The 27,026-nt window shown below is 44.6% G+C and overlaps 1 protein-coding gene across 3 annotated transcripts in view; it reads right to left on the bottom strand.

Annotated features, from left to right (window-relative positions):
* The window catches only part of TNIK (TRAF2 and NCK interacting kinase), a 393,469-nt gene that overhangs the window by 90,328 nt on the left and 276,115 nt on the right, over positions 1-27,026 (bottom strand). For all 3 annotated transcript variants that reach the window (XM_049628573.1, XM_049628571.1, XM_049628572.1), the window contains exons 8-12: positions 23,126-23,180; positions 21,064-21,142; positions 12,937-13,112; positions 7,780-7,846; positions 3,892-4,096 (exon numbers count right to left, since the gene is read on the bottom strand). In XM_049628573.1, coding sequence (XP_049484530.1) covers positions 3,892-4,096; positions 7,780-7,846; positions 12,937-13,112; positions 21,064-21,142; positions 23,126-23,180 — 582 coding nt within the window. The remainder of the gene's footprint in view (positions 1-3,891; positions 4,097-7,779; positions 7,847-12,936; positions 13,113-21,063; positions 21,143-23,125; positions 23,181-27,026) is intronic.

Raw genomic sequence — 27,026 nt, 5'->3', positions numbered from 1 at the left:
AACTAAAACTCTGGTAGGAGGTGACATCTGAGATCCCCGGGGAATATAAAGGGTACAACCTACACAGCCCTGCATCACCAGAAGGTCATCTGATGGCCCTTTATTTGAGAATCGAATTGCATTTCCAGGATGCCAACAAAAGCCCACCTGACCCACAATGAAGCTAAATCTGCAAGTCTAACTGTGGGCTTTCACTGCCTCTACATAGTCCAAGCTCCTACTCAAGGCACCAGAAACACAAGTTGTCACCACGGGCCAGGGCGGCAGACTTGGATGGGGATCCAGCAGGAGCAGGATGCAGGAGAGGAGCCCCTGGCGGCAGAGACAGATATTACTTAGGAGTTCAGAATTTACAGCCACCTCAGTAGTTAGTATTTCTTTTTCTTTGTGTTGAGGAATAGGTGCAAGATGAAGGATCAAAAGATAAAGCTGGTGTAATCTCTTAATGCCCTGTGGTCACAAGTGTTCCTGCTTCTGAGGAGAAGCCAGGGCTCATGTGCGTTGGTGAACAAAGCAAAGTGTCCTTGGGCACACTGTTGCCTTTGGTGCAAGTGGGGACTCGGAGGGTGTGTTCTGTGGGTACGTGTGCCCCACTGAGTCTGAACTCTGACCTGCCTCCAATATAGAGTCTCCAGAAAGTGCCACACGAGAAGAGACACGAGGAGGCCTTGGCCATAGCTCTGACGGGGCACACCAGAGTCAGAACCCATTTTAAAGAAGAGCACCCGCTGGCTGGGTGCAGCTTGTTTGCCTTTGCTCAAACGTCCTTAGGTTCTCAGAGTAAAAGGCCACAGGACCATGGGCCAGAAAAATATGCCTGGCTAATCAGTGGAGAGGCAGAATGGATGCAGTGACAGCTCTTTGGCTCTGGAGTCCGATCTCCTGGGATTGAAACCTAGTTTTCCCCCCAAGCTGTGTGACCTGTAGCAAGTTATTAACCTCTCTGAAAAAAATATTTTTTAAGTTTATTTGCTTATTTTGAGAGAGACAGAGACAGTATGAATGGGGGAGGGGGAGGGGCACAAAGAGAGAGAGAGAGAGAGAGAGAGAGAGAGAGAGAGAGAGAAACCCAAGCAGGCTCCGTGCTGTCTGCTTAGAGCCCAATGTGGGGCTCTAACTCACAGAATGTGAGATCATGACCTGAGCTGAAATTGAGAGTCGGATGCTCAACCAACTGAACCACCCAGGTGCCCCATAACCTCTCTGAAATTCAGCTGCATTATCTTCAGACTGGGGGTTATTGTGAGAATTAAATGAGACAATTCATGTAAAGTGCAGAACAGAGTACCTGTCGTATGGTAAATGCTTTGGAAAGCGTTAGAAATCGTTATTTTAGCAACTTGATGAAAAAAAAAACATTTAAAGCTCAAATAAATCATATCAGGTAAGAAGGGAAGAAAATACAGATAAAAACAAAACAAAATAACACAATGCATCCTCTGAAAAGACTTTGCATTAATTGAGAATCCAGGCTCAAGGGTCAAAAGTTGTTATGTTAAAATTAAAAAAAAAAAAAAAGGAAGAAAGTGCACGTAAGTGTGTGTGTATGCACAGGCACATGGGCATTCTTGAGTATTTTAAATGTTTTATGGGAGGACAGTGGAGATTTTCTAGGGTTTACATGGTAAGTGTCTTTCACTTGAAATTAAGTGTAACAAGTCATTAGGCAAGGAGCCCACTAACTAAGGCATATGGTCAAGGTTTCCAGGGTGTAATGCCTCAGTGAGGTGGTGCCCTTCAGAAATGCCCTTGGAAGGAATAAACCATAAGGAAGGTAGCAGGAGAGGCGGGACGTGGGGGCAGAGCCTGACAGGGTACTGCTTAGGTGAGGGGAGAGGTTTGGCCAGAGTCTACACGAGTAAACATGGACTCCAGCCTGCAGAGGCATTTGGTTCTCAGAACCGGCAGACTGGTGGATATGGCACAGCTCTGGATTGGGGGCTAGAATGAGAGGTCCCGACTGACCTGGCTGGGCTGAAGGTGACACCAGGTCTTAGCTGCAAGGGATTTCAATTCGTGCCCAGGAGAGTAACCAGAGGGGGTACAGGCACCTGCACAGCTATACTCTGTGCTTCGCTTCTGAGAGCTGCTTAATTAACACCCACACCTCCCTTTCCCCTGCCTCTGCCTGCTCCTTCCAAGGTCTCCTTTCCATGGCACCGCAGGGTCTCCGTCTACTACAGTGTCGTTTTTAGAATAGAAGGTGGTGAACTTCAAACTTCTCTTGCACGGAGCATTCTTCACACTGACAAGAAGACAGACTTATAAACTGAAATTGGAACGTGCTTCACTTGCCCACTGATGCTTGCAGAAGCCTGCAAGGTCCTATTGTGAGGGTCGCAGTTCAAGGCTTCAATGACTTACTTCGGGGCTTGTGTGGACATTGAGATCAGATCTCAATGGGTGTGAACACTGTGCACTTAGTGGCCCTGTGATATTGGGCCAATTATTTCAATCTCTTCCTGAATTTCAATTTCCTCTTGGTTAAATGGGGATTGTATGCATTCGGCATGAGAGGCAATGGATATACGCAAAGAGATAATGATAGTAGATGAGATCCTGGATATAAGCAAATAACCTCACCCAGGAGCTGGTGCACAGAAGTCACTTTATAATTGCAACTGTTGGGTATTATTGTGGCTGGTCTGTGTATGAACATTCCAGGGATATATGAGGTTGATAGGATTTTACTGCAAACTGAAACGGAGGCCCTCACCGATTTAAACCAGGGAGGCTGGACCTGGATGTGCCAATTAAAAAGCAATCTGCTCCTGGTGCCTGCAATCCACCAGCCTCGAACTGCCATGGCCACCTGACAGAGCAAGTGAATTGCTGTAAACCGTTAACGAGGAGCAAGACGGCGTTTGGGAAAACTGTAAAATTGCTGCCCCATTATCGTGCAGTCGGTCAACCTTTCATCTGCCATCAGACTTTTCCAACAGCTATGCTCTCAGTTTCCTAACTATCTAGAGGCTTTGATGTATCTCATAAAGGAAGGAGGCTTAACAAACTTCTGTAAGACCACAAGGGTGAGAGCCTCACCCAGGACAAGGCATGCAGGAAGGTGTGGCTGCTGGTATGGTTTTCCACACAGATGACAGCAATGCCTGCTGGTGAAGGCAAGTGTGGCCAGCAAGCTGGAGGACGGGTCCTGGATACTAAAGGTGTGCAAAAGGACTTGTGAAGTGCTTTCCACAGTGTCCAGAGGGGTGACGAAGGAGTATCTACAGGAGGACCCTGCGTTTCCATACCTGACATTTCACTTGCCTGCCTAGTCACTGCGGTCTACTTAACACCTATATTGTACCTCTCCATATTGACTCATTTATTCCTATATTAGTTCATTCATTCCATGAATACTCACGAGGCATCTACCATGTGCAAGGCCCTGTTCTAGGTGCTGGAGATACATGATGGAGAGATGCATTGGGGACGAAAGAGACAAAATCCCCTGTCCTCGGGAGCTCAGATTCCAGCGTAAGACGTGCAAAGGTACATAGAGAGTACGTGTGAAGGTGGTAAGAGCTATGTAAAAATAATAAAGCCGGGAAGGGCAACAGGACATGCTAGAGGGAGGGGGTGCAAATTTAAGTAAGGTGGTCAAGGAGGCTGCACTGAGGAGGTGATATCTAAGTCAGACTTGAAGAGGCTGAGGTCTTTAGCTGCTTTCCTGAAGTGACCACACCAAGGTCACTTCTCACCAAGGTCACGCCCTGGCCCCCTGCCAGGCAAGGGAAGTCCTTGACTGGTAACACCATTCAGGCCTCATCCTCCTTTGCAAGTTAAGGTGTGTGCTCCCAGTGGGCCATGGCCCCGCACAAGGATGGGACACTCAGGAAGCGACCCGGCCAAGAGGCGTGGGCTTCCACGGTCACCCAGGCAGGTGCTCACCTCCTCCAGCCGCCGCCGCTGCTCCTTCTGCTCCTCTATGCGCTTCTGGCGCTCGGCCAGCAGCTGCCTCTTGTGTTCCTCGTTCTCCCGCTGCTGCTGTTCCAGCTGCTGCCGCCGCAGGGCCTCCGAACGCTCCTTGTTGGCCAGCTGGAGCCTCAGGAAGTCCCGCCGTAGTGTGGACTCCCCTGGCAGGTTCAGAATGGAGCTGTGGGCAGGAGGGAGAGATCAGGATCCTGCGTGCGGCAAGGGTCATTATTACCCGGGTCCTGGGGAGGACAGCGGGCAAACAACTCCCCTGTATGCGGGGAAGGGAGCCACATGTGCCAGCGGGGGCTCTTAGACCCTCTGTTAATTACAGTACTCATCCCCAGGGAAACTGAGTCAAGGCTCAGCCTCCTTTTCAGTGTGACTACTGCATACGCGTTCTGTCTCCATCCCTAGATGGAGATGTCACCACCTCTCTCCAGCACTGTCCACACTGCTCCCTCACCCTTGTGACATGCAAAGATCTGCTTCTAAAGGTTTTAATGAGTGTGCAAGCCTTAGGCCCTAGATCGGCTGGTTTTCATGTTTAAGAAAGGCACAAAAAAATCCAGCAAATGAAATGAACAACCGGGAGCAGCAGGGAACCTATTCTACTAAGATGAGTACATCACCCCCACCCCCCCACCTCCTCCGTGACTCCCTGCACCAAACCCCAGGAGGCAAAGGACAGGCTGCTCATGTGAAGACATGATGAGCCAGGGAGGGAGAATATTTGAGTCAAGGTCAACACAGAGTAGAATAGGAACCCAAGCCTGCCAAAGTCAGAGAGTTCAAGGCTTGTCTCGCTGCACCAGGATTAAAGAGAAGTGACATGGTTTGTTCTGGAGCAAATGGTGTAGACTTCAACCCAGCTCACTGATTCCTAGATTCTGTTTAAGCACCATGGGCTTCAGTTTCCTCATCTGTAAAACGGTGGTTGTGCATCCTGTGTATGTGTGTGTGCGCGCGCGCACATGTAAGAAAGAAAGTAGAAAGAAAAAGAGGATAGAAAACACCATAAAGCAACTCTCCCCACAGCCCTGGTCTAGGGCTGTCCTATTCACATCTAACTGCATATGAACAACTCAAAGTTAGACTCTTTGGTTGCACACAGCAGACTAACAGGGAGGTGGGGAAGGCTCTTGTTTGTTCATGCAAATCTTTTCATCTCTCTGGCAACTTCCACTTGTGATAAACCCATTAAATAACTATTGACCCTTTCTAGGTAGCAGGCACTGTGATAGGTTCCAGTGGATACAGCAGTTGCTCAATGAATGTTCTCTCTAGTTATCTTGTTGTGGGGAAGAGAGACAGACAAATAATTAGATAAGATACAAATAACAATTTCACTTAGGAGCAGGGCTCTATATAAGACAAAAGATGTAATGGCTTAAGAGTGGCAATGGCAGGAGGCTGGGGCGAGAATTAAGGGTTCTGCTCAAGACGGGGGTGATCAGGGAAGAACTTTCTGAGAAGGTGCCAGATGAGCCAACACTCAAATGATGACGGGTTGGTCCCACAAAGAGGTAGGGGAAGAACCTTTCAGGCAGAAAGAAAAGTAAATGTAGAAGCCTGTGGCGGGAACAAGTGCGGCATCTTTGAGGAACCAAACTCCATGGGACTTCCCGGAGCACAGTGAAGGAGAAAGGTGGTCCAAGAGGAGGCCAGAGAGACTGGGCAGACCCGGGAAGGCACATGGCATGGAAGCCAGTAATGGAAAGGTTATAGTCAGGGTAGTGACGTGATGGGATTTGTTGGCTGCTGAATGGACTTCTGTCTGCAGGGTGTGGGAGGGGAGGGCAAGCAGGGCCACCAGCTGGGCTGGCACTGCAGTGGCTCTGTGTGGGTGGGGCAGTGAGGATGGAGGCAGAGAAGCACTTGCTGGGAGAGCTGATGAAGCCTGTTGATGGATCTGGTGTGTGGAGTGAGCAATGCTTGCAGGTTTTGTCTGGCACCTGGACAGTGGTGGTGACGCAAACGGGAGCAGATTTGGTGGCAGTTGACGAGGGGATTATTTTGTTTTGGAGAGCGGTTAGCATGCCGCGTGACTGCCATCAATGCCAAAAAATGACATGAAAAGGCTTTGTTCATGATGTCCCACAGACGGTGCTTGGATTCTACTAACAAAACTCCTCTAAAACTTACACTTTTGTGTAGGACTCTAAACCAAACCCCAAGCAAGAGAACTTATCCACACAGGCCACAAGCTCTGTGCAAAAAGGCAGAACTCGGGGAGCCCAGCCTCACCATGCACACGAGGATGCACTGGTGTTGAGTCAATTGATGTTGAATCAATTAACTGATGTTGAATCAATGTCAGGCGATTTGTGCTGTAGTAGTAGCTCAGTCATAAACTTGGTGTGTGACCTGCTTGCCATCTTTGAGTTCTCACCTCATTTTTAAAATGAGATAACAACTGTCCCTTTCGAGTTTTCAGGATTTCACAAAGATTAATTACATGTGCCCATAAAACAGGCCTTGGAACATAATCTTCAGTGTGATATAATGACACGTTACAATTATAGAAGCGTTAAGGTATGGCTAGGTCACCCTGCTAAGTGACTCAGTTTAGCAAGTACTAGTTAAAATGTGGCTTCTCAGTTCTCTAGAGAGTGATCAGAAGGGCTGACGTGACATCTGGGTGAGCTTTGGAAAAATAAAAAATAGTGCACAACCTCTCTGAATGCAGGGCATTTGGTCCTTTGCCTTTGATCGTCACTACTTGACAGACATTATCTCTATGTAGCTAAACTGGGGGAGGCCCATGTAAAGTATCAGATAGAAGGAAAAACTTTCCTTCAGTCTCTGACCTTTAAAATTCCTATAGCAGGTGAAGAGAAAAACTGGATGGCCCTGTAAGTCCCTCCTTCTTCCTGTAGTTCAGCAATAATCTAGCTTGGGAGATCCGAGTTAACTCAAAAAAAGAAGCCACTGGTTCATTCTAACAGCAGTGGCTGAGTTGGCCTCTTTCCTGGTCAGGTAGCTCCGCCCCAGCAGTATGGCAATTATGCCTCCCAGATCATTGGAGTCCTCTCCTTGGATGGCTAGAGGATGGAGCCCCATATACCCCACTGAGCTTTCTTCTTTTGCATTTTCCCCAATAAATCTCACTTCCCACCACCATGGTGTGTGTGCCTGTCCCCCTCAACTCACCAAACTGCTGCCAGCTGAATTGTCTCAAGGAACAGAAATCCCAGCAATGTGAGTACACTAACCTTAATCATTCATAAACACACTGGAAGAAAGTCAGAATCAATGTCAAGTGAAATTCAAAACGCAGGGATAGTAATGATAAAAGCAGCATTGGTTCTGGGATCCAACATGTGACAACTGAGGTGGGCATGAATGTTTCTATGTAGGGTTCCCCTCTCGAGCATGATTCAATTTCCTGGAAATCATTTCCTCTCAGATTAGACTGTGGTGAAAATACCAAGACATGTGACAAGGACAGTGGCTGCCCAAATGGGCTTCTTAAAGAAAGGTATGATGTAATGAAGTGAATAATTCAAGTCCCAAAATACCACTGAGGTCTCCTGAAAGTCACAGTTTTAGATACTTTGAGTCTTGTATTACCCAGATAATTGCCTCCTACCCATTCTACACATTACATACGTGAGGAAACAAGGTCTTAGAATAGAGACCATAAATCTTAGGGGACAAGATAAAGAATACGCTGATTTTCACATTTTTGTAAGAGTCTGCCTGGGGAAATTTTCCCAAATTAATGAGTATGTTCATGGGCAATAAATTAAATGAGACCACCTTGCTGGATTCTTAAAAATGAACCTATAAATCAAAAGGAAGCACGTTTCACACAAGCACAACTCAGAATGTGAAAGTAACACTTAGCTTTTGCTCTCCTACCTGGGCTCTCCTGAGTCATTCTCCTCCTCTTCTTCCTCACTTCCGCTGTACTCATACTCTGTCTCATCTAAAGAGAGACTCACAGAATGTTAGTGCACAAAAAGATGCAGTGGCTCGGTCAATCCCCCCCTCCCCCCGCCCCTGACCCTTGTTTTATATATAAGTAATCTGAGGCCCAAAGAGCTGTCATTAATGCTGATCCGGGACAGGCTCCAGGCCTCCTGACTTGTGATTTAATAGTTCCCATCAGCTGGATTCAAGTGCATGGAATTAACATTCAAAACTGTCCCAGCTGACTCTAGATACCTGTCCCTAATGGCTAGTGTTCACATGAAAGTCAAGACAAGGAACTGAAAAATAACTTTTCAGTTTGTGTTAATTCCCCATTATGGGACCACCTAAACCAACTTTTATTGGCCCAGTATTAACTTATTAATCATTTTTTTAAGTAGGAGTTTTATTATGACTTACATGGACCCACAAACTGTCTTTAGATATGTTGGTAAACACCAGAAAGAAACTTGACAATGTGTGCTATTAAAAATATAGAGTTGGGGTGCCTGGATGACTCAGTCAGTTGAGCATCTGACTCTTGATTTCAGCTCTGGTCATGATCCCAGGGTTGTGGGACCAAGCCCCTTTCTCCCTCTGTCCCTCTCCTGCTCACACACACGTGTGTGCGCGTTCTCTCTCTCTCTCTCTCTCTCTCTCTCTCTCTCTCTCTCTCTCAAAAAAAGACATAAATGGACCACTGGGGACATTCATTCAATTGCCCATTGGGGACATCCATTTAATTCAGTAATATGTTAAGCAAGTTAATATGTAATAATAAATACGATTGAGTCTGCTTTGGAGGAGATCAGAATCTAATGGGCAAGATGGACAAGTAGGTAATCAGATCCTCCATGATTATGAAGAAATTAATCTTTATTGGGTATCTCCCATGCCAGTCACCCTGCTAGATACTTTACCTATGTTCTTTCATTTATTTTGCATAACAATACTTTAACACACTTTCAAGTGAAGACACTATCACAAGAGGTTAAGTGACCGAACCAATGACTTATTAATAAAAGGTCAGTCAATCTGGGATTTGAATTTAGAATTCAATCCAGAACTTTTCCAACTTTGAAACTAGTATTCTTTCCAACATATTATATGCTAAAGAGAAGTGCATAAAAAGAGCAATGAGATATCAGAGAAAGAAGCAAAGCCCATCAGTCATAATGAGGGAGAGGGGGGCAGCAAAGCCTTTGAGGAGGAAATGAGCTGCGCGTTGTAATTGTTGGTGGCCCCCTTCCAGGCAGATGGCAGCTGAAAGTGGTGGGAAAAGGACATTCCAAGCAACATAACCACGTGGTTAAGGGTGACAGTATTAAAGGGCATGACATGTTCACAATGAGTTGTTGGTGGCTAGATGTTGGGTGTGAGAAAAGCAGACAGAATGAGTAAGGCCAGCAGGTCTGATATGACTTTCTGATCCTTATATAAAAGTCCTTGCTGAAGACTTTTCTGCGGGGTTTGGGGTATCTTGGAAGAGCTTTTACTTTTAAGCAAGGCAGGGCGTCACATTACTGTTATCTTTTCATAGCTGTGGATTAGTAATTATAACTTTGAAGGTATTTGTGTACCCCTAAAAAGGAACTAAAACTGCAATTTGGTTGGGCTACCACCAGGAGGCAGCACACATGAAAAGAACTAAACCCTTTGCCTTCCATACTCTTCAGCCATTAAAGGGCTAATGAAAAGGAGCCAAAAGCATGATGATGTCAAGTGCATTTTTTTAAAATCACAAGTTAGTTTCAAATATTTAGATATGTATGAAGTTTTCAGACTACTTATTTTTGAGTATTATGTCACCAAAATGTAAAGGACTTCCATAAAGTGTTTCAATATTCCACACTGAAAGTGTACTTTTCCAAATTTACCTGAAATAAATCAATGGAAGAAGAGTAGGAAGTAAACTGCAGAAATTTTATCTAGAGAAGGAAATTCTAGCAAGGAAAAGAAACACACAATTAATCCAATTATTTCTACTCTCTATGGGAAAACCTGCATTTGTCAGGCCCTTCAACTGTAATACTTCACCAAAATCTGGTCTTATTGTTTTTATATTACTGGCATAAATTAGCATATGTCAACATATCTTAAGGAAAAAATAATATTGGCTTAAAAAAATCATAAATCAATTCTCATAAACTTGTTTGATTGTACCAAAAGCTGGTCTTAGAGCCACTAAGAGAGTATGAAAGTATTACAGGAAGCAAATGAAGTAATTTGATGAAACTGAGCAAATGGAATGAGACCTCATTTGATCAATACTCCTTCTGGGGAGCAGACAAAAATGAAGGCTTCTGATGGCTTTGAGCCTAAACAGAATTAGCTTTCTTAAATTACTATGTAACTGTGGAGCATACCTCCTACCAGGAATCTTACTCTTCTACTCTGCAGAGAAGGAACACATTAAAAATAGTCTTATTTGGGGGCACCTGGCTGGCTCAGTTGGTTAAGTGTCCAACTCCTGATTTTTGCTCAGGTCATGATCCCAGGATTGTGGGATCAAGCCCCTCATCGGGCTCTATGTTGAGCAAGGAGCCTGCATGAGATTCTCTCTCTCTCCCTCTGTCCCACTGTCCCTCTCCTCCCTTTTCTAAAATAAAAAAAATAGTCTTATTTTCATAGAATGGGGTGTTTCGAGTCACATTTTAGAGTTTGTGCCCTCCAAATGTGAAAGCAACCCAAGGCACAAGCTTTACCCATTCTACTCACAGGTCAAAGGCAAAGAGGTCATGAGTTCTCAGGAAGTGATTCTGAATAGTACTGAAAAATTATAGGTCAAAAAAGAACTGTCTATATGAGAATAGCTAATATTTATTAAGTATGACTATATGCTAGACATTGTATTAAATATTTCAATGCATTATCTCACTTAATCTTTGTAACAATGCCAGGCAATACTAATTACTATTATATCCCCTCTCCTATTTTAAAGATGAGAAAACTGGGATGAAGTTCACATAACTCTTCAGGGGGTCAGAATTTGTTGGAGAGCTAGAATTTGAACTAGTCTGAGTCTGGAAAAGACAGGCCCATAGAAAAATAAATTTCCCTCTTAGAGAAATTGGCCTTTAATGGTTGCATGTCTGACACACCTCTCTAAAATGTCCCCATTACAATTTTAACTCCCTGGAGTGGGAGACCACTATTAATAAACAGCAGTTGAAAAATCAGTCCTGGAGCTTTTTGACCTTGACTTACCTATTTCTCTCATGCCTGGTTCCTCCAGCTTGGGCTGCCCTCCCAGCCCCTTGGGTTCTGACAAACACCCCATCCCCTTCCACCCACTCACAACTGGAGATGGGCCTCCTTTTTTATTGTTTTGTTTTGCTCGGAATTTTTATTTATTTATTTTTCAGTGCTATAATAATTTTGTATTCAATCAAAATTGGCAATGAAGCTTTATTTCCTATTCAGCACTTCAAGTGAAAATAGTTTGATCCTCAAACATTCAGCAATGTATCTTTGTTTTATTTATTTATTTATTTATTTATTAAATTTTTTAACGTTTATTTATTTTTGGGACAGAGAGAGACAGAGCATGAACGGGGGAGGGGCAGAGAGAGAGGGAGACACAGAATCGGAAGCAGGCTCCAGGCTCTGAGCCATCAGCCCAGAGCCCGACGCGGGGCTCGAACTCGCGGACCGTGAGATCGTGACCTGAGCTGAAGTCGGACGCTTAACCGACCGAGCCACCCAGGCGCCCCATTGTATCTTTGTTTTAAATCGAAGGATAGTTGACATACGATATTTCATTAGTTTCAGGTGATGGGCCTCCTTTTTGGCTTCGCCTCATAACCTCCTACTCTGGAATCTAACCTGATCGCACATTTCCCTGACTCCCTGAGGCCAGCAGCCAAGAAGGAAGCCTTCCCTTGAGCCTTCACTGAGGATTTCCCCTCCTGCCTCAGCCCCCTGCTGCTCCTACCTCTACGGTCTTGACTCCTGCAATGCTTACCACCCACCCCACACACCTGCTTGCACCTCGCCACATTACAGATGGTAGCTGCAGAGGCAAAGAAGGGAAATTCAAATAAAAGGAGAGCACACTCTGTCCTGTGGGGCCCACCACCCTCCAATGCTCCACCTGGCTTGGAAGAACAGAGGAGAATGGTGTTGAGGACAGAAAAGAGGAAAATCATGTCGCCAGTTGTGTCCCACCGTCGGTGCCTGGTCTTCCCCTTTACTCTCCATGGCTGCACGCTCAGGGCTCACCTTACCAGCCCTATACTGCCTCCTCACCGTCAGCCCTCCCCTTTTCTCCACTGACCCTCCTGCCTCCACTCGGGGAGGACTCACTCTGTCTGTCCTCTGGATCTTTCCCTTTCCTCCCCATACCTCAACCTTCCCCAACTCCCCATCCAACCAGGCACAAAGCTTGCCCCAGACCACGTGAATTTTCTGCTTAGTCAGGATGCTAGTTAAGGAAGTCCGAGTCTCTATTTGAACAACCAGGATACGGCCCCAGGACCCCAAGTTTGAACTCATGTTCTTTCCATCGAAGCCATGAAAAGATAGTGTGGTAGAACAGCCAGAGCCATAAGAGATAAGAGTTTTTCAATCTATAAAATAAAGAAGTACATTAAATGATCCTCCAGCTCAAAATTCAATGTTCCAAATAGCAAGTCTGGCATCTCTGTGACTATAAGAAAATTCATTCTGACTTCTGAGCTAAATTCTAAATGAGCCTCAGAGCACAAAAACTTAAATGCTGAAGAGTGCCAGTATACAAAAATGTCAACCAAATGATTTTTTTTTTTAGGTTGTCTTCTGTAGATTTTTAGCCTTCAAAACATGAATATTCATTTGAACTAAGAAAATCACTTGTCATATTAAACCACTTCATAGTATTACTCAACATGTCTCTTTGTTAGTGCCTGGAAGAGGTAATATTCCTTACAGTTCTATCCTTTCATGAAGATTCCATTTCACAGGCTCAATCCATTGATGCCTACAGGCTATGAGCTCAGAGGCAGGCCTTCACACTAAAGAATAATGCAGGTCCATCTGAAACCCCCATGGTCACCTCCAAATATATCAAGAGCCCATGACTCGCTCCGTCTTTTGTTTCCTTTGCTGAAATACAAATGTGCTTCTAACCTTTTTCTCCTCGCTTTTTCTTTGTTCTGTCAATATGGTCCTTGAGTTGAATGCGGACCTGTCGTTCATTAGGTTGGTCTCGTATAAATGGATGCTTCATCAATTGTTCTGTTGCTGGTCGCTGGCTGTGATTCTTTACCAAGCAGCTCTCAATAAATGACTGGAATTTTTTTGACCTGCCAAACAAAAGAGATGAACCCACAGATAAAAAGACCATCCAAAGAAAAAGCAAAATTCTATTTCTCCAAAATGCTAGAATAAAAAAAAAAGAAGAGAATAGGTTCAATTAGCCAACATAGGAATCAACCAATCACAAAGTACGTCTAGACCTTTATTAGGCACATGGGGTTCAAAGACATCATCACCATCAACACACAGTTCAGGCAATGTATGGGAGTTACGTGCATAAAAGCATTTTTGCACAGTTTGTATGTAATATCACACAAGAGACCAAAAGGAATGAGAGAAGAGAAAGACCTTGGTGAAAAGTGTATCTGGAAGGTCTATTGTAATGAGGGAACAAGAGCTGAGACTTAGAGAATGAATAGGAAACCGGGGTGCCTGGGTGGCTCATTCAGTTGAGCATCTGACTTTGGCTCAGGTTATGATCTCACAGTTAGTGGGTTCGAGTCCCATGTCGGGCTCTGCGCTGACAGCTCAGAGCCTGGAACATGCTTTAGATTCTGTGTCTCCCTCTCTCTCCGTCCCTCCCCCACTCAAGCTCTCTTTCTCTCTCTCTCTCAAAAATAAATAAACATTAAAAAAAAGAATGAAGAGGAAGTCACTTTCAGGAGAGAGTTCAGGGAGGCAAGAAATAGTGAAAAACCAAGGACTGGGCTGAGCACACTATATGTCAGGGGAACTGAGATGAGTTGTCTAAATGATGCAGAAAATGCAAGCTGGGGGGAGGACATAAAATCAAGCTTGTATAGATAAAAAGGAGTACATTTGTAGAAATGAGAAAGATTCTTATGTGGTAAAGTGAGCTTGGTTAGGCAAATTTTTTTAAATGGTAATTTCAAAATTACTTTTGAACTTTGCTCTCCAATTAATAAGAACAGGATTTATGTGTATGTTTGCTATCAACCCAAGGACTTGCAAACTTAGGAACTAAGTTCATATCCAGAAACGAATTTACCTCCCACTAGACAGGCACTGTTTCCTCAAAGATAAACCCCGTGCCTCACACAGGGGAGGGGACAACTGGTGAAAGATAATATACCAAGGAATAGGGCAGCAAGTCCACAATGTGGGAGAAATTAACAGTGGACTTCAGCTATGATTCATGAGTTGGGCATGTATGTTCTTGCTGCATTCCAAGAAATTGTCCAGCCTCATAAATAATTATTTCACAACTATATAGCATGACTTTCTGATGTGCTACATTGGCATCTTGGCACATGATGGGCAGAGACCTTAGTGGAACTCTGGTCACCCTCTTTGTGGCCCCCACCCTGCTCAGAGCAGGTGGGAATCCATTTTGTGCTCTCCGTCGCCCTCCTGTGGAGTGCTGTGGAATAACAGGAGCGGATCCCAGGAGCAAGCTTTCCTGTCTCCCAGCGGACCTTACACACAGAATTCAGGCTTGAAAGCTGTCATCACCACACAGAACACAATGGTGAACATGTTATTCAAGATCCAAACACAAGAGGGCACTGGCATATGCACCACTCTGCATTTCTGCCTAGGTCAAAGCAGTTTCTCGTTCCATTGTTTTTGAAGGACTGCATTATTAATATTTTTTTCTCCCTACATTTCTAAGCTAAGTTCATGCTTTTACATTATTTTACATAGAAGCATATGTACCCTGCTATGTTTGGGGTCACCGCAGGATCAATCGGGATCGGCCACCCCGTGGCCTGTGGAAAATGGTGACAACAGCGTGGATACTCTATGTACCTCCTTGTATGTCCTTCAGCCTGTAGCCCTGCTTCCTCCACACTGTTGTTCTCCAAGACCACTGGTGTGCTGTTGGTATCCTGAGCACACTTACCTGCCCTCACATGTCTGATGAATGAATGAATGCAGGAATGGTTATCACATGTAACTTCCGGACAAATGCTGTAAAATGGCTACCATCAAATCTGTGCTTGTGAGGCACAGAGAGGGAGGTTTGGAGAGGAGATAGTATTGAATATGCTTTCTTTTTCAGGTCCATGAGACAAATCTGTAGAGGCACAATTGTGATATCATCTAAGGAGAGACTTTGCAAAAAACAAAACAAAACAAAACAAAAAACAAAACAAAACAAAACCATCATGGGATAATGGACTGTCCCAAGGAATAAATAGAAGAGAATGAGATTGACCTGTATAAAGAGATAGACAAATTCCACATGGCGCTTTTCTAGGTAGAAAATCAGTATCAAAAACATGAAAACAAAAACAAATTAAGACGGGGAGCTGTTAAATATTCATGATAAATGCAAATGAAAGCTGTTTTTTCTGCTTGCAACTAGAAGGAAGTGCTTTTTATAAAGTGCTCAGCTATTAATTAGAGGGTGATAAATAAAGAAATCACACCCAGTTTAAAAATGAGATGCAGACTCGATAAACTGTATGTTCCATTCCCCAGTACTGACACCCAAAAAAAGTCGGTGGCATCTCTAGGGTAAGAGAGTGTTCAAAGAGTTCCGCGGAAGCAGCTGTGGCTCACAGGCCACTTTCCAGGATCTCTTCCGGTGGGAAGGAACCTTCAGGAGAATAACCTTGAGCCCAAAGATTGGGCCAAGATGTGTAGAACCGCAACCCTGGCAATGTATTTGACGTCTTCTTCAAATGGAACAGTTTGAAGACAAAATAATGCTTACTTAAAATAAATCTTCAAAGGAAAGATTCATTGTCTCTTATTTAAGTTAGTGTGACCAAAGAATCAATATGCTTAATTACACATTTAATTAAAAGTAAAAACCCTTCCCTATGTTGAACACCACTTGACTGTTTGCTGAGCAGTCTAATGGGTTTAAAGTACATTTATATAACTTTATTGTTTGAATCTCTGCTGCCGGTAATTTAGTTCTGTCTATTAAAAAAAATGCCCGAGATTAGTAATACTAATTTCCCCAGGGGTGGCCTGGAGAGATAAATGTTAATGTTTGGTGCTTACAGTCTGAGGCCCTGGTTCTAATACCAGCATCACCAAACACTTTATCTTCCCAGATTTTTTCTGTTTATATATTCAATTGTGTTAGAGGAATTAAAAACGCCTGAAAGATTATTACATTAATCACTGTAACCAGTCAGGCTGAAGTTTCTGATAATTGCAGGACTCCCTAAATGCAATTTGAGCTTTAGAATTTGCATTTTCCCAGAACTACCCTTTCTCTCTAATTTGGGCTCCATCGCTTACTAACTGTGAGACTTTGGGCAGATTATTTAACGTCTCTGTGCCTCAGTTGCCCTGGCTGCAAACGGTGGGATCGTTAGAATTGATCTCAAATGACTGTTGTGATGATCCGATGAATTGCTTCATATAAAATACTTAGCACGGTGTCTGACATGTCATAAACGCCGTATGTATGTTTGCTGTTATTGTTACTGCTATTACTTTCATTGTGTTTTCAACGTCCTGCCACCTTTGAACATCACCAGGCTTAACCAACAGCAGTATCTGCCCTCAGAGCTGGGGGCAGAAACAGAAGTGGAACTGAATAGGTCAGTGTTCTTAAAGGGAATTAATTTCACATATATTTGGATTAGATATGCTCACAGAGTCAACGAGACCACTCTCTCCAAGGAGACTGTGCAAAAAAGGTTAATTGTAAAAGCTGTGGAACAATTTTTGTTTTGATTTCAATGAAGCCTGAAGTCATATTGTCTACTAGCAAATTCAGTTAATTTGAAGTATTTTCTGATATTTGCTTTCTATTATGATTTTATTTAGAACACACATACACAAATAACTTTGTCAGTTCTTAAAGAACAAAAATGCCTGACAATCCACCAAGAATCAGAGCTGTTGTTTCATAAAATAACAGTAGTGACTGTAAGGGGTTCAGGGCTGTGGCTCCAGCAATGAAACCTCTGGGACTCTGGATAAGCCAGTTAACATCACCAGGCCTCTAGTCTTCATCTGGGGCACAAATGGGCCGGACCAAGGAACCTTATGTCTCTCCCCAGTGATAAGCAGTTACGATTTTCCTAATGATCTCAATGAAACACTTCTTTGCCTGTGTGCAATCTTTGCATTTGAAGAGCAAGGAAAAAGAAAAAGACCAGTTGTCTGTTACAGGAATGAAATCATCCCCATCTTTCTCCAGAAACTCCTGCAGGAAACTGCAGCACTGAGTAGGGCAGGGGAGCTGGCCTGAGCACGGTGGGAAGATAAGGGAGGAGGAAATGTGTTGAAGGAGATGGTTCACCCACGTGGGTGGAATCTGACCACGTACAGAGATGGGAGGAAATGGGAGTCCCAACTTATTACGCGTTTGCTGGTGGTGACATGGAGACAGCGGCCGAGAGATGCCTGGTGTCCTCTAATTCAGCTGAGGTTATAATCCTCCCTGAGATCTAATTATCGAATGGCTGGACTGGAGCCCTGACTGCATGACCTCCTTGCCAAGGAGGCCTCTCCTCATCTCACTGACATAGGAGGGAAGGGCCGGGTTCTAGCAAGTGGACTGCTCTCCTTTACCCCACAATGGAAGGGGCAAAGAACCCTGCTACTGCCCTTCTTTCCCTAATATTAAGGCACAGGAAAAAAACTGTTCAACTAAGAGACCAGTATCTCATTCTCTATTACTCTAAGCTGGAACTTCAGAGGCCAGATGGTGCAGGTGGGAGAATGGGGGTTACAAACTTAGAAAATTAGAAGACTGTACAGCCTTGCACAAGGCTCATAACCTACCCAAGCCGTAGTGTTACAGCAAGAGAAGGAGACTCAGAGCATCTGCCTGGCAGGGTTGTGGGTAAAATTAAATTTATATAGACCTTAAATTTACACACACACACACACACACACACACACACACACAAATTACTGAGTCTACAGCATGCATATATGCCTTATATGTCCTGTATGTTGTAGATTCAGCAAGTTAGGTGGAAATGACCCTCAACTGAATGCATATAATAAAGAGTTTATGGTCCATCTCTACCACAATGGCACCCCCACACCCACTTTGATAGTATTTTGATATACACGCTGCGAACGGTGCACTTCATCTGATAATTCATTAGGCAGAGAATAAAAGAACATTTTGGAGTTTTGTTTTTTTTGACGGGTGGGGAGAGGGATCCTCTCCCTTGAAATATAAAAGGAAAATAAATAAAGTTTTCACTTCCTCCCAAGCACTAGGGTGTGTTAAAACCCTAACTGATTTGAAATATTTTTTAAATGTTTATTTTTTTGAGAGAGAGAGACAGAGTGCCAGTGGGGGAGGGTCAGAAAGAAAGGGAGACATGGAACCCGAAGTAGGCTCCAAGCTCTGAGATGTCAGCACAGAGTGCGATGTGGGGCTCCAACTCACAAACTGTGAGATCATGAGCTGAGCCGAAGTTGGACGCTTAACCGACTGAGCCACCCAGGTACCCCATTTTTTCTCTTTTAATTCCTAACTTATTTCAAATCACTTTGGACCTGGTCATTCAGGAAAGTACTCTGCAGTGCTCAATATTCTCACTTAAAAACTAGAATTCTGTGCAGAGAGCTGGAAGGCACACTCCACGTCCCGTGGCGGGGGGCTGCATTACCATCTTATAAAGGCCGGGTTCTGAGTGAGAAAGAGCACCTGAGCAGGGCCTTTGTTTCCCCACTCACTCTCAGATAGCCACGTCATTTCTCCCTCCCCTCTCTAACAGTGTGGGTCTTGAGCTCCTGACTGGCTTTCCTTTGGAGTCAGGGAGGGTGTGGAGGGAGGCTGGGCAAGATGGAGGCCTGGCCTCCTCACTGTCCCTGGACTGTCCCTGTTCCCTGCAGCACCATCAGATATAGCTCCTGTTGTCAAAGGTTTGACGCAGAAAAGTCAGCCTGTATTTTCCTCAAAGTCTGTATTTCTCAAACAAGGCCAATACAGAGTTGAACTTTTTGGAGCAGGGGCAAAGAAAATTAAAACTGTAGGGCAGAGGCTGTTGACTCGCTTCTCTAGCGAGCCAGAAAGGTCAGACAGAGGGCAGTGCGAGCTCCGTATAAGAGGAAAACAGGACAAGTATGGTGGCCAAGTGACTCCCACTTCTTAGTCGGGGAGAGGTGGTGATGGGCAGAAAAGACCACCTGGTGTCACACCTTTGCACAAAAGGCCGGAAACCTAAAGGTAAAGCTCAATCGCCAGATTTTTCAAAGTTGGAAATTAATACAAATGTTCCTGAAACACGGTGTGTGGCCACGCTGTGTTGAGCACACATAACACATGTGTGGATGGCCAGTTTGACTCCTGTGGGTGGAACTCTGGAAACGTCTGTCCAGCAGCAGTTCTGGGAGAGGGAAGGGGAGGAGGGAACAGGCAAGTGAAGTCTGCCCTTTACAGTGTGTGTGTGTTGGGGGGAGGAGGAGAGGGAGGCCTGGCACCAAGGACAAGCAGAAAGCGAGCAGAGGGCTTTGTAGTGCTACTGATGCTTCCAGAGATGGAACTGAGCTGACTGCTCTCCCGAGGAAGTCTGTTCCGGGGAGAAGGGAGGAAGCAGGGCTTCCGGGCCCCACTGATCATGTGCCATACAGGTACCCAATGGAAGGCTGTTGCTGGGGAGAGAATGGCTATCACACAGCGACCCTCCAGAGTGAGAACGAGGAACAGGGGTTGCTCTGCCCCTTGTTGCCAATAGCAACTCTGATGCTCTGTTCTTCTTCTGCAACTCGGGGCTGCTGGCCCCTTCTGGCTGTTTTCCTCTCTTCTCTGGGCAGTATGCCTTTCCCTTGTCACACCAGGGTTGCTATGTCATTACTAGGTGGCTGGTATTAATTAAACTGCTCTCTGTATAGCAGAGGAAAGCTGTGAGTGGGTAAGGGAGGAATATGAGGGTCCCCGTGAAGGGTGATCATGAAGTACTGTGAAAAGGAACAGAGAGGTCTTGAACCTTCATGTTCTAAGTGCCCAGAAGGTGCCTCTAGAAAAAGATAGGAGATCACACGTAGCCCAGGAATTGATCCCAGGGCAAGGGTGTATCAAGATCCACCATACATACAGGGGAAAGAAAGGACCAACGGATTCTTGTTATGCAATAATAAGATACAAAGACCCTGATGTAAGTAGGCAAAAAAGTCAAAAGTCCAACATCTGGCCTAACCTGCAGAACTGTGTGTCTCAAACTTGAGTCAACTGTATACTATCAGCACAATTTTTAGCCATATTCCTACACCGCCCATACTAGTATCCACTCGGTATTCTTTAAAAAAATTTTTTTTAACGTTTTATTTATTTTTGAGACAGAGGGAGACAGAGCATGAATGGAGGAGGGGCAGAGGGAGAGGGAGACACAGAATCGGAAGCAGGCTCCAGGCTCTGAGCCATCAGCCCAGAGCCCGACGCGGGGCTCGAACTCACGGACTGCGAGATCGCGACCTGAGCTGAAGTCGGCCGCTTAAACGACTGAGCCACCCAGGCGCCCCTCGGTATTCTTCTTTAAATTAGGCCAATTTTTTAAGTGAATCAGTTTATTAAACGGGAAGGTTGTACCACCACCCAACTTAAGAAGCCAATATCACTTGCCATAAAGAGAAAGCAGTGGTAAAAGCAAAACTTACAAATATTTATGCACAGACCAATAAAATCATCTTTGACACTGCCAAGTATGTGTGTGTACTTACAGAACTGCCATCTTAAGGAATAGAAGAAAAGTCGGCCCTCCGAACCAGCTGACTCTCGGAACTATCCCCCTCTCTGATAAGATGTTTTGTGCAGCCAGGAAGGATACTTCTTGAGGTAATAAATCAAAGGGCTTTCATGTTATTTCTGGGGCTCCACTACTCACTTTAGGTAACAGTTCCTTACCTGGAAGGTGTGGTGATAAAGACTTGTGCAAACAGTAGGTACTTAATAGGTGCCTTAAGAGGAGTGATAGTATATGGAAAAGCACTCACTAAGTCTTGGTTTATGTTAGTCTACTCATGGAGCCGGACCTACGGATTTGAGCTCATCCAACAGAGCATCACAGGAAACCCTTCAATCTGCAAAACACTGAAGACCAAACTCACCACTTCTTAGACTTCAGGCGAGGTGCTGGGTTCCGGGGAATGAGGAAGAGGGCTCTCATGGGGTGCATGTCACAGAGAGCTGCAAGAGACCAAAACAAAGGGCAATTCAGGTTAGGAGGCCAAATACAGGCCAAGCCCACCCTAGCTGTGCAGCTCATGCTACCGAGTGGCTCCCAGTCGCACATGCCACGTGAGCAGAGTCAGAGGACTACAAAGCTTCTGTCTGTGAAGCACTTAAAAGAGCTGGTGTCTCATAAAATACGCATCTCAACTAGACATTGTTAACATTTCTACTTGTACTTCGTATTTAAGAAAAGTACATTACAGGGCCAAAACCTCTGCTTTGCTATCGGAATAGCCATCGGAGATTCAAAGTAGACAACATCAAGATAACAACTACAATGGAGATGGTAGGTTGTTTTTAATTTGTAAAAGCCTAAGTCATAAAATGAAAGATGAATGGTCTATTTCTTATATACCAAAGGCCCATACAAACGCAATGCTATGTACATAGATTTTTAGAGTAAAAAGCACTAGGCCAGAACACCTTTCTGTCTGTATTTCTAAATAACCTGATGGCTTTTCAGGTTTTATGATATGCTTATCGTTTGTTTGTTTGTTTGTTCATTTGTTTGTTCGCTGGCCCCAGAAAGAACAGAGAGATCAAGGCAAAGAGGGTCTGGTAGAAAAGTCATTAAAATATCTCAACTTGGAAACGTGGCATTATGGTTTATAGAGAAAGGACTCATGCGTCCTTATTTTAATCAAAATATTTCACAGGTCTATTTTTCAAACATCAGGGGGTATCCTTTCCTTTGTGCCCAGAATATGAATATATTTTCTCTAAAAGCTAAAGGATTCTGTGGGTAGAAGTTTATTTTCAGCCCCCTCTACTACTCATCAAGAATGACAATATGGTTTTCAGACTGCAATATACTATTCTTCTGATTCATAAATGCCTATTAGCATTGTGAATGAAGGGAATTTTGTCATCAAACAATCCAAATCAATCACGCTTACAGATGAATCCTACCAACTCTAGAGTGAGAAATCAGACTATGATAACGTGAAGATAAAAAGTCATATAAACAAAATGACCTGCCATGCACAGACGGGGCCTGTTTTGGTTCGGGTCCCCTGCAAAGCAGACACCAGGGCAGCACTAAGCATGAGAAGGTATTACCAGGGAAAACCCCTGCCTGGAAGGAAGTAGGGACGGAGCCAGGGAAGGCTGGGAGAGTTTTCAGTTTGCTCTGCATGTCTGATCAGAGTGAAAGGAAGAGGCAGACAAAGTAGGTGGAAGTGTGCTGCCTGAGCAAACTAAGCAGTGAAACTAAGGAGTGAGAGTTGCCTACAAAGGCATCCTGTGCCCTCGAGAAAAAGTTCTGTCTTATATCCCTGCCAGGCTGGGTCACTGATGCGGAGGGCTTTGCAGGGCGGTGGGTAGAGCAGTGGCAGCGGAGGCCCCTTGGTGAGTTGCACTTCCTGTAGGGAAGCCTGTGGGGCACATGCTCACAGCCAGCACAGGACTGGTGGAGGCACTCTGCAGTACCAACACTGCAGAGCTCAAGGAACAGCAGAGGTTCCCCAGATAGCCAGAGCCCTGGCCACTCTGCCTTGGACCTCAAAATCTAAACGTCAGTATTTTATTAGGAGGGAGAGCAACTGAGTGTGCAAGTGTCTGCATAAGCCGTGCACTGGAAATCAGTTCTGACTTTTTGTTAAGTTGGAGTTTCTAGTCTGTGTGAATCGGCCCCAGTTTTGCGTTAGGCGAAGGGCAGTTCAAGAAGAAACTACACACTGAATCGGTAAAATACACAAGATCCCCGAGTTGTCTCCCTTCTCTTTCTTGTTTCCTCTAAACACGAGATCTTCACACCGCTCTGAGATGAATGGATTCCTGGTTGATTTAAGATGACTTTGCTTTCTAAATATGCCAGCTCGAACCCACGCCGGGCTCGGTGTAGCAGAAGCAAAGCTACTACAGAGCCTGGCAAGGAAGCGTCGCTCAGTCCCTGCAGAGCAGACCAGCAACAGATTTCACCCAGAGGAAGGTACTTACGGGGAGCGCCTTCTGCCATCTCGATAGCAGTGATTCCCAAAGACCACAAGTCACTCTGAAAAAGATAGAAGGCATAGACACATGCATAAATGCAGTCAACAGACAAGAACTTGGTTAAGCCCGGTAATCGCTCCAGAACTGCCTGTAGAAAAGCCATTCAGTCATCTCTTTACGAACCTATTTTGCTCACTAAGCCTAAAAGCAAGAACAGCTTTTTTCACTCTTCATGGGTAGTATCTCTCACAGTATTTCCGATACATGGTGAGTTTCCAGTAAATGTATGAAAAATGAATATAATGTCTCAAAAATTAATTGATCACCAAAATTTATCTGTCGATTGAACCCTATGTAACTGGTGCTGTTTTAAAGCCTTCATTGAGGTAGAATTATCATACAATTAACTGCCTATATTTGAAGTCTATCATTTGCAAAGGTTTGACATGTATGCACTTGTGAAACCGTCATCACAATCAACACTGTAGATATACCCCTCCCCCATGCCAAAGGGTTGCACATGCTACTCTGGCGTCTCCCCTCCTGCCCTTGCTATCCCCTGACCCAGTTCTGCTTTCTGTCACTATGGATTAGCTGGCATCTTCTGAAGTTTTATATAAATTAAATCATTCCATTTCTTTCACTAACATAATGGATTGAGGTCCAGCCTTGTTGCAGTATATATGAGTAACTTCATTCCTTTTCACTGCCAACTAGTGTTCTATTGTGCGGTTACATTACAATTTGTTTATCCATCCGCTTGTGATGGACAGTGTTTCCAGTCTGAGCTATTGCACATAAAGCTGCTACAGACACTCATGTACAAGTCTTCATCCGGACATATGCTTCTGTTTCTTTTGTGTAAACACCTAGGTGTGCAATGGCTGAATCATATAGTAGGTACATGTTTGTTTAGTCGATTGTTTTAGACCTACCAAAACAGCAATTTCACATGGCTTAACCAAATCAGATGAGGACAAGGAAACTTTTGGGTTGTATCTGCATGTATCTCCAGGGCCTAGATGGGAGCCAGGCAACAGTGGCAGGTGCTTGGTATGTCTGTTGAATGAATGAATGAACAATAGCTTCCATCTTGTAAGTAGACAATATGTAAAATAGAGAGTCTGCACCGTTATATTCTTTCTTATTATGAGACTGACTTTTATGTTCTCATTGGAATTTTCGAGGCTAACATCTCCGCCCCTGCCTATGCAATCTCCGTCTGTAGCAGTATGCTTCTCCCCCACTCTGCGTCCATGGCTCAGTTGTCTCTGAGGAGCATAGGAAGGAGCAAATCAAAAGAAAGGGAAAACCAGGTTAGGAAACCCCAGAAGAGATGCTTGCTGCTTCAGTGTCCTGGTGGGTGGGTAAGAAAACACAGTGTGAAATTTGGTTCAGTGGCCTACAATCCTGATGAAGACTTTCATCCTCCTTTTCTTTTCAATATAACCTGCATTTTGTATGTTATTCCAAATTCTCTCCCGGAACCTCACTCAGATTACCGAGGTCAAAGTTCAGTGTCCGTGCTATTCCCATCAAACACATGTCAAGGCCACATGAGAGGAGTCACACCTGGAAAAGGACTATGAAATCCATGCTGGGCCATTACCCAGGACTAAACTTCTCGGTATCCGGTGAGTGACACCCAGGTGTGTTCAGTATTTGGACCGAGGCCTGCACATAAAGGCAGAAGGCTTTCTGGGGGGCGGGCCTAGCCTCTTGCCTGAAGTATAATCTGCTTTTAATTATTTATTTATTTGAGAAAGAAAGAAAAAGAGTGTGTGTTTGCATGAGTGGGGGAGGGGCAGAGGGAGAGAGAGAATCCTAAGGGGGCTCCACACCCCAGCACAGAGCCAGCACGGAGCATCATGTGGAACTCAGTCTCAGGACTGACTGTGCGATTATGACCTGAGCCAAAATCAAGAGTTGGATGCTTAAGAGACTGAGCCACCCAAGTGCCCCAAGTGTAATCTACTTTAGAGTAGGTGGCTAGGGCCCATGCTAAGCCCATACTAGGACCAGAAAGGGGTTCTTTTAATGCATGAGCCCATCAATCGGTTCACATGATAGAAGTTCTCAGTTCAACTTGGGATAATAACACACCTGCACAATACCACTGTTTGCAGACTGTAGGTCACTTACTTCTCTGCACAGAACACAACTCAAAAAGGCTACTCTTCTCCTTTCACTTTGTTATATTTCAAGATGTATTCAGAGTTGTCATTAGACACACACACACACACACACACACACACACACACACACACACGTTTGCATAGCCCAGCAAGTGACTGAGTTTTCCCGCAGGCTCCTGGCCTTGCGGAGCTAATAAGGAAGGACCAGCCTGCCATTACAGGCTGTAACCGATAAAGTTGAAAACACGGCTCTCTTGTACCTGGGGGTTTATGGTTGATTAACACAGACAATCATTTGAGAACATGACAAAAACACTGAGTCACTCGCTGTGCAGGAGGCATTCAACAGGAAACACAGCAAGAATAGGCTGGAAATGGTGGTTTGTGCTATTCTGATAGGATTTTAATATCTCCAGGTCTTGCTGGTTCTACCATTTCCCTTACATCCCCAGAAATCAAGTGTTTCTGTAGCGTGAAATGAAGTACAAATATAAAGGTGGTGGCCAGGTACTATGTCTCTAAGTGCCACGGCAGGGTCACATTTAAATGGCCCTCCAGTCTTGGAAGCTTGAGCTTGGAAGTTTGAAAGACAACTGAAAGCCAATGCATCTGAAAGGAAATGATGGGGTTGGGGTGAGAAGGGCTCCAGGCCAGTTCTCAGATGGGAAAGAAACAGCTCAGAAAACCCAGGCACATGTCCGCCTCTGGGTCCTTGCTCTAGCTATTCTGTCTGCCTGCAGCCACTACCCTAATTAAGTGCCTACCACCACCCTCCTCTCCATTACGTCTTTGTTCAAATGCCATGTTCTCAGTGAGGGCCACTGAATCTCCCCCGGGGCACTGCCAGACCCCATCCCCTTTCCCACTTTTGTCCCCCAGGGAACGAATCACCTTCTAACGTCTACTAATTTACTCATCACTAGTTTATATTGCTTTGTGTTCATTGTTTGCACCCCCTGCCTCCAACACACCCAGACTGGATAAAACATAAGGTCCACAAGGCATCAAGGATCTTTGTTCTGTTAACTGGCATATTCCAAGTACCTAAAGCAGCACCTAATAAATAATTGTTGAATGAATGAGCAAACCAAAGGTGCAAACAAATGAAAGATACGTCCTAAGATTGTCAGACTCCTTGTAGATCATCTCCGACCCAGACAAGGGAAAATGACTTACCCAAGACCCCAGAGCAACTCAGCACCAGGTTTGGGGCAGAGCTGGGTCTTCTGCCCCCTGGGCCACTTTTATTTTTTAACTGTCATCACTACATAAAAACCTGAGTATTCATCTTCTAAATAAAATTTATCAGGGGCCCATAAAATAATTGCTCTAAATTCCCACTTTGTCTACAGGGAACTGAAGGTGCTGGTGACTGAATGCAGGTGCTGAGATTCAGTGAGTCACCCCAAAAACCAAGGCTAGGAAACTGGCCTCAACTTCCCAGAGGCAGAGGGAATAGTCTTTTAAGTCTCAGACAGGCCTGGATTCAAATCCAGGTTCCTATCATAACTACATGCAGAGCACTGCTCAGACCTTAGCTTTCTCACTGTACAACACAGGTCACCGTGACCTGCATGCATGCAGGCATCCTGTCTTGCAAAGCGTCTGGCACATAGTAAGCTCAAGAATACGAATTTCCTTCTCTCCTGTTAGGTGAGACTGCCTGTGCTTGCCCAATGCACTCTTGTATTATTTCCCCCTCTTGGGTTGTTGGCTAACCCAACGGGCATTTTCTTTTTTTTTTTTTTTTAATTTTTTTTTTTAACGTTTTA

The sequence above is a fragment of the Panthera uncia genome, chromosome C2 (assembly GCF_023721935.1).
Source record: "Panthera uncia isolate 11264 chromosome C2, Puncia_PCG_1.0, whole genome shotgun sequence".
Classification (NCBI taxonomy): Eukaryota; Metazoa; Chordata; class Mammalia; order Carnivora; family Felidae; genus Panthera; species Panthera uncia.
This window is presented reverse-complemented; position numbering and strand designations above follow the sequence as displayed.